General features: G+C 42.9%; 1 protein-coding gene across 1 annotated transcript; it reads right to left on the minus strand.

The window, feature by feature from the left end:
• Positions 1,080–3,073, minus strand: LOC109849372 (probable pectate lyase 1). Its single transcript, XM_020419193.1, has 6 exons — positions 2,954–3,073; positions 2,253–2,883; positions 2,064–2,170; positions 1,742–1,880; positions 1,427–1,653; positions 1,080–1,323 (listed from the first exon to the last, which is right to left on the minus strand). The coding sequence occupies exons 1-6, from the start codon at positions 3,043–3,045 to the stop codon at positions 1,317–1,319; spliced, it is 1,203 nt and encodes a 400-aa protein (XP_020274782.1). The 5' UTR covers positions 3,046–3,073; the 3' UTR covers positions 1,080–1,316.

Genomic DNA, 8,443 nt, shown 5'->3' on the forward strand with positions numbered 1-8,443 from the left:
TATCATTTATAGACCTTGCACTTTCTAATAGTTTTACTAAGTACCTTAAAATACCTTACGTTTTTGAAGTGTGAGAATTTTTCTCTGAGTTTTCCATTTGTCACTCACTATATATATATATAATTAATGAATTGTAATTAAGTATACCAGAATTCTATCTTAAATCAACTTCAATTATAATATAAAATAGAGATATAGCTCAAGGGCTAAAAAGATCTAAAATTACTTTCTGAGAGTTTTACTTGGGAAATTTTAAGGCAAAATTCTCTCTGTTCCATATGTAATCTAGCTCTGAAAAACCATGAACACATCTCTTTGAACTGCAATTTTGCCAAATAGGTTTGAGACTGCTTTCTTCCTATATTAGGAGATCTACAGATATTAGACAATGTTTTATTTCACGTAGTGATGCTAATATGGATTCTAAGGTTTATAAATTTTGGAGTATTTGTTTTCTAACTATGCTGGTGTATTTGGTGGGCTCGAAACAATTTGATTTTTTTCTAGAGATGTTCCTCAAGCAAAGAAGATGGCATCAAGTGTGGCTCACTTTCTCATTTTCTGGACAAATCTCTCCGCAAATAAGAAGGGGGCAAAGTTGAAGGAGATTATCAAAGAGAAGGGAATTTCAGAGCTCATATCTTCCAGTGAAGACAACAATTAAGCAGTAGGGGATCCTTCAGATTTTGGTTGTTGTTGATGTTCTTAATGTTGGACAAACAAGTTATTCTGTATTTTGATGTTGGGTTGTCAACATCTTCATACTTTTATTTCCTCATGTATAGCTTGTTGATTTCATAGGGTGCTTTCTATTGGACAGGCTGTTGGTGAAGAGTGACTACATTGGTTCACTCCTCTTCCCATTACTTGACTGTCATTGAAATCACACTGTGATATCAACTTTTCGGTTCTTCTTCCTACAGCTTATAATACAATTCTGATAGGGCTCTTTGCCCTATTTTTACTTAAAAAAGGCAAATTCTCATATTTATATAATGTAAAGTATTTAAGTGCAGTTTCTAAAAACTTGAGGGTATATAAAGTGCTGCGAAAGCAAGTGAGGACATATAAGTGCGAAATGGAGGAAACTGTAATGTATTTAACTGCTACTTTGCCAAAAAAATAAAACAAAATAAAAAAAGACTTACTGAGAGTTCACCAAAATTCCCAAGCCTCTGTTTTGCCCCCCTCCCCCCCAAACACACACACACACAAACACCAAAAAAAAAAAAAAAAAAGCTAGTTTCATTTAGACGAGCTCATGGAGAAGGATGGTCGATGAGGAGTCTCCATTCATTACTTAGACTCCAGGTACATTACTCACTGCGAAAAATTGAGGCGATTACCAACAAACTCATAAAAAAAATTTAACACACAAAATTTGCCGTGTCTTATGAACAAAGGGCAACTCACACACAAAATTTACCTCGTCTTACGAACACAGGCCATCCCTATCTCACACTTGAGAACACCAGCATCTGCAGTCATTTTCACCACCTCAGCTGAAGATCTAGCCTTCATACTAATCATAGGCTTATAGAACTCTATATCACTTTTCCCTGATTGTGTAAATTTTGCACCATTTTTTAGCTCATCTCCATGCGATAGCCAATTCCAATTGGTCCAATCTTGTGCGTGTATTCTACTTGTAACCTACGTTGTTTATTAATCAAATACATTAGTATATCATCAACCAATTGTTTTGACGAGGGAGAAATAAATTTTTATAAGGAACGTGTACCTCTTTGTTAAAAGGTTTGTCAGGAGCAACAAATACGTTACTCTGGCTAAGAATCCAAGGATTTGCTGTGCCTCCAATGGCGTAATTTTCCCATTTACTGTAGTAATTGTTTACGATGTGAAATCGTCCATGTCGGCATCTGAAAAGCACTTATAATGATGTAAATGTTAGATTATGTACATAATTATGCGCATAATTATGCATCTTAATATACGGTTCATAAGATATTTAGGGTTAGTTTGGCAAAATGAAGATAAACCAGTTTAGTTTGGAATTGGTTGAGATTTGGACCAATTCTCAAAATCAGTTTGAGAAACATAACCTTGGCATTCGCTGGACCAAGTTCTTTCCGAAGTGATTATATGCAAGTGTCACTCTTAGAATTTTTTCTTCAATTGCATCGTCATCATTATAGCCCAAAAGCATCACCTATAACCACCAAAAAAACATAAAAGAAACTTAAGCGAACATTATTTTTCTGTACAAAAATAAATACTAGCATATAATTTACCTTGTCATGTTCTTTGAAGTGATTATTTGAGATGGTGACATGAGTAGAATTCATAATAACATCAATAAGCCCATCACTACAACTCCAAAAAGAACAATGATCAATCCAAACATTTCTAGCACCGAACAACTTAATCCCATCCCCATCAGACCCTCCTCTACGAATCTTAACTCCCGGTCGAACTGCCACGTATCCCGGCGGTGATGGCTTGCAATCATGTACATGGACGCCATGGATGATGACATGACTGACATACTGTAAGGTGATGCATCCATACCCCGTGACATGCACACTGGCTCCCCTTCCGTCGATGGTCTTGTCGTTGTGGATGATGAGCTCTGTTTTGAGGTTAATGGTCATGCTTCGTTCGAATATGATCCACAGAGGGTGTTCTTGAATTACTCCGTAACGGAGAGTGCCAAATTTGGGGTTCATCGGATCGTCAGTGTCGTCTGTGACTGTGTAAAATTGACCAGTTTTACCGCCGTTAGCTTTTTTGCCGAACCCTTTTGTGCAACTTGCAAGTCTTTTACGATTTTCATACCATGTTGAGTTGTAGCATCTCCAACAGTCGTCGATGACATTTCCCGTGTGACAGTCTTGGAGTTCATTAGAGTTATCGACGTCTAAACTGAAAAAAATATAAGAAATCTTATAAAAATTTTGATATTTGTTACCATTTAGAATAATAAAGTACTCACTTTTTTCGTGCTTGAACTCCATAAAATGCTTGAAAACAAGTGACGGTAGCAAACCACAGCAAGATGGTGGTGAGGATTGAACGTATTAACATTTCTACGCTCAAAAAAAAAAATTTTGTAAAATTGTGAATGAAATGATTATCGAGTTAAATGGTTTCATTTGTGTTATTTATATATAGGAATATTGATTGGTGATCATATCAAATCTGTTCAGTTAACATTTGATTGTATTACTCACTCTCTGTTTATTTTAACTGAAATTCCCGCGCCTGATTGTTCTACCTCTGATTCGCGCGCGAATTTCTTATGGGTTTGTAGAACTTCAAAATCGCGCTCAAACTTAAAGCTAACAGATGTTATCTTCAATTGTGAGGATAAGCTTGACAGGCAAAGGTTTAGATTCAGATAGATATATTATTCTTCGTAGTTTAGATTCCCTTTGTTTAGCAATTCCTTCTAATATCTGTCCATTTTTTTTTTTTTTTTTTGGAGTTTTAGGATAAGAGTTGAGGCTTAACCAATATTATCGATTATTGATGTTTGATCATTAAAGACTTTTTGGATACTATATGAAATAACTCAAATATGTGTGCACAAAATGTAAAACTATGTGATAATTCATCGATAGTAAGATAATGTAATACGGTTGATACATTGTTTGGGAAAATTATTTAAAAATTCTAATAATTTGGAAAGTCTCCCAATAACTTTGTGCAATGTTGTGCTTTTAAGATAATGCCATCCATGTGATGCGTGGTGGGAACTAGTATTACAATGTCGCCACATTTATATTGTGCCAATATCATCATTTGACAAATGCTGATCAATATCATTTGCTCATTACAAGTAGATAAACAATAGGAAAAAATGTGTAAGGCCCCCAAAAAATGAACCTGATGTGGCCCAGCCCCATCAAGTTTTTCCCATGCTCTTTAGCCCTAAAAAACTCAAAAAAAGTGTGGCTCAGCCCCAAAAGTTCACTTTTATACATGTATGACTTGTATTTGTACAGATTTTTCAAAAATACCATCTTCTCACACAAACTGTCATGCTCTCTCTCTCTCTCTCTCTCTCTCTCTCTCTCTCTCTCTCTCTCTCCCATCTGCTCTCTCTCTCTCTCTCTCTCTCTCTCTCTCTCTCTCTCTCTCTCTCTCAAACACCCATAACCTAACCCAAATCCGATCCCTCACCAACATCGGCACGATGACCTGCCTCCTTCACGAATGCATCGCCTATCAGTGCTCTCTCGATGTCCGCCTCGACTCCCTCCTCTTCTCCCGCCTCGATCTCGACCGCAGCCTCCTCGCACTCCGCGGCCCCTCCTCCCCTCTCCTCTCCATTGCCCGCTCAGATTCGTCTCTCCTCCTCTCCTCCCTCTCCTCCACCACCTCCCTCGCCAATCAAGTCTCCTCTTGTGTTCGCCAGCTCAACCTCACCCAGTCTCAAGTGCATCTCGTCCTCTCCCACATTGACGCCGCACTTCACCATTCGCAGTCCCTCGACGCCGTTGTAGGCTGTCTAAAAATCACAATGGATAGTTAATCCCTATTAAACCCCGACAATGGAAGTTACAATCAGACGACTTTCTAATCACTACATCCGCAACTCTACAATCGCTACAAATACGACCTCATCTCTGAGATGATTGATCTTGATGGTTGCGACAACAACATGACTAATATTATATTAGCAACTTTTAGAGATGTTGATGAGCAGTGTAATGATTTCAGAAATAAAAGGTTGGACTCAGTTGATGAGTTGCTTGGTGAGAGCTGTGAGCAAATATTAGTCTAAAAATCACTATGGATGATTGATTCCCGTCAAGCTTCAACGATGAAAGCTACAATCAAATAGCTTTCTAAAAATCACTATGGATGATTGATTCCCGTCAAGCTTCAACGATGAAAGCTACAATCAAATAGCTTTCGTGCCGACAAATGAAGGTTACAAATAGAGGACTTTTCACACAGATAGAGAAGAGTTACAATTCAACGACGCTTCCGACAGCTGATGAAAACTCTATTCAGTTACCTTCACAATTAACAGTGAGAGTTACAATCTGACGACTCTCATATCCTATAACAGGCAAAGATCAATAAGCGGTAGCCTTTGCAGTGTTACAATGGACGAGGTTACAAGTCAACAACCTCTCTCAAACACAGAACTCACCTCTGCATTTCTCAAATTCAAAACACAGATGAACTGTGCGTTCTCCAACAGACATCCAACTCTGCAACCCAGAGTTAAAACACAACGCATGAACTGTGCGTTCTTTGGCAAACACTCAACACTGCATCCCAAATCCAGAACGCAGAGTTGAGAACTCAACACACGAAGCGACCTGTGCGTCCCAAATCTCTAACAGAGATTTAACTCTGCGTCTCAAGCCTTGGACGCAGAGTTAAGGCCCAGAATGCCAACTGGGGCGTTTTGACTTGTTCAAACATAAGTCGAACGGCCTCAAAACCGTTATCCCACGTTCTGAGGGATTTTCGCCCACTTAGGAGCGGATTTAGGGGTTGGTTACACCCCTGATCCCCCTATAAATAACCGACTTACTCAATTGAGTAGAAGGTTGACGTGTGCTGGTATCAAAACCATATAAGGTTAACAAATTTCAGCAGCTTAACCGCACAGAGAAGGCGATTTTCCAAGAGATCAAAGAACTGATCAGCAATCAGTTAATCAAATCTTGAAGAATCCCTCCACCAACAGCGGATTTACTTGGCTATTAACCGAATCTTCGGTTCTAACAACTTTGTTACAGAGTTTCAACTCACTCCGAGTTCTGAAACTCATTTAAGAATTGGTAATTAAACTTGCAACGCAAGGTAATTACACCAAATCAGTTATTCGGTTCTCAACAACTCTTTTCAGAGTTTTCAACTCGTTCTGAGTCCATTAAACTCGTTAAGAGTTCTAAACCGAATTCATCAAATAAGTCAATCGTTCCAGTGAATCAAGACGGTCGGATCGTCAACGGAGAGCAAGTTCGACACAAGCAATCGAAGGAGGAACTCCATCGCTACCAAGAAGATCCCAGTTTTAAACAAAGGGGAGAATCAAATTCATTCTCCTCTCTTTTATAATCGGAATCCAAATTGTAACAAAGGAATCCAAGTCAATTTTCTTTATTTTCTTCTTTGCAATTTTTCCTACAAACAAAAGATGGCGACTCCGCTGGGGACTAGCTTCTCTGACGAAGAAGTGGTGGCGCAATCCGACGTTCACCTTACTGGAACCACCGTCGAAACTCTCATCGTAGAGTTCGACCAAGCCAAGTATGAGGAGGCCCTCTCCTCTGGGTCGCTGTAGACGGTAAAAAATACCTCTGATGAGCCTACAGGAAATTCGCCCACAAGAAGTCGCCTACCTAAGCCGCACGGTCGTCAAACGTGCTCGGTTCCAGATTCGCCTAATGATCGGCTCGCCTGCACGAGATAAGATCGGTTAGGAAAGCGGAAGTTCGTCTCTTACGCGACTCGCCTGCCCGAGTCCAAAGACGAATCCGCCCGCAAACCTCAAGGCCACTAGTACAGCTGGGTATCCGCTACCCCACGTGCTGGGATGGGCCATCCCATCTCTCTTGACCCGAAGGGAGAGGGCACAGTACCCCCAGACCGTCAAGCGGCCGCTCACCGTACGAAGGCCTGGATAGGGGTCGAGTCAACCTGAGCATTCATAAATGCGACTCACCTCGGCTGTCTGAGTCAAGAGCTGGATCCGCCGGCACTCGGCAAGTTGGCTAGACCCACAAGAGTACTGTGCACCTACTTCGCCGCCTCTCCTGACCGGAAAGGAGAAAGCACCGTGCTCAGAGCACGTCGGACGGTCACACACAGTACGAGTGATCGGACAGACGCCTCATCACTCTGCGAACTCATAAATGCGGTTCATTAATACTGGTCAGGTCCACTCGGATAGCAGACGGCCGTTGCCTCATACACAAGAATGGGCCTTCCCATTTTAGGTGACAGGACATAAAGCACAATCCCTCGAATGACCATTCATGGTATCGAGGAGCAGCTAGACGTCTCAGAAGAAGATGTGGTCACATCCCATAATTCAAGGATGAGTCAAGCTATCCTTCTTCCATTTAAAAGCCCCTCCCAGCACACTGGAGAAAAGGTCGCAAAACTTGGAGAAAAGTAGTTGAGATCAAGTTGTTAGCAGATCCTTGCATTACAGCACTACTGCCTAGTTCTGAGCTCCGACCGCCGGCGAACTAAGCAGACCCGAACTCCATCGATTCGAGCTTCTACTGCGAACTGAAGCTCTCCAGCAACCTCGATCGAATGGTCCAAGGGAAGCATACTCGACACGAGCATCGAGCGAAGCGTCCTATAGCCAGCTAAAGTCCCCACACAAAACAAAGAGGGCTTTCCCTCTGCTTCTGTTGTAAACATTTAATTTGTTAGTTTGTAATAAGCCTTCTTATCAATACAAACGAAACTCTCTATTTCCGGGAAATCAAATTTTCACCCTATAGAAGATGGCGACCACAGTGGGAGGAGCTGTTTCATCGAACGAAATGGTGGTGGCTCAATTTGATGAGGTTGCTGTCAGGACGACTGTAGAGTCCCTGGAGATTGAGTTCGACCAGGCCAAGTACGAAGAGTACTTGTCTTCCACATCCTCTGGTGGCGATGCGTCCCGCAAACGCCACAGAGTCGTGCGCCGAAGCCGACCTCAGACGGTCAAAGCTTCCGCACCTGAAGGTTCCACCCGAGTCCCGTCGGAGGAGCCCACTCCCTCGCAATCGATCAAGGCCAAGCCAGAGATCGAGCGCAAGAGGCAAGGGTCTGCCAAATGGATCGCCAAGCGGTCCACGCAGACACCTGCCTCGGAGGAAACGCCGGTTCACTCCGGCACAAACTGCATTGCCGTGGCCCGCGGCGACGCTCCCCTCACTGGGAGAGCTAGCCAACAGCAGCGGCGAACCCTCGTCAGACAGGAGGCCCCAACCTCCGTCTCTCACGATGGCCTGAACCATCATACAGGCTCGAGAAACACTAGACGAGAGGGCAAACTGCCCGACGTCGGAAGGCCCTCCAAATCAGGAGCGCCAACCGAGGACGGCAGAGCCATCCGCCCAGGAGGACTTCGCTTCTCAGGTCACATCCCTGATGCGAATAGATCTCCTCGAGCGAACAAGCCTACCCAAGTAGGCGAATCCTCGAAGGCTGGCGAGCCTCGCCATAATCACCTGGCGGATAAACGTAAAGGTAGAAGGGTAGGCGACTCCTCGCGAACCCGCCCTTCTAAACGAAGGGTTGAAACCCGCCTGAGTACTGGAGCTCGCTCAAACACGAAGACTCGCCAGTCAAGGCGAGATCGCCCAACTCCAGCACCAAAGCATTCCACCCAACGTGCACCCGAGAGAGCGCCCAAAAATCTCTCGTCAGCTCACCAGAGCGACTCTTCTGAGGCTGGGGGTTGTCACCAACCACCCGTAGAAGACCTCAGAGAATTCTTGACTCGCAAACGCAC

This window comes from Asparagus officinalis, chromosome 7 (assembly GCF_001876935.1).
Source record: "Asparagus officinalis chromosome 7, Aspof.V1, whole genome shotgun sequence".
Lineage (NCBI taxonomy): Eukaryota > Viridiplantae > Streptophyta > Magnoliopsida > Asparagales > Asparagaceae > Asparagus > Asparagus officinalis.

What these genes read in the sequence shown, in the direction of transcription:
- LOC109849372 (XM_020419193.1), bottom strand. Translation starts at nt 3,045, where the DNA reads ATGTTAATACGTTCAATCCTCACCACCATCTTGCTGTGGTTTGCTACC. An exon ending in ACTTCAAAGAACATGACAAG is followed by an intron (nt 2,171 to 2,252) that starts GTAAATTATATG and finishes TGGTGGTTATAG; the next exon opens with GTGATGCTTTTGGGCTATAA. An exon ending in TTGGTCCAGCGAATGCCAAG is followed by an intron (nt 1,881 to 2,063) that starts GTTATGTTTCTC and finishes AGTGCTTTTCAG; the next exon opens with ATGCCGACATGGACGATTTC.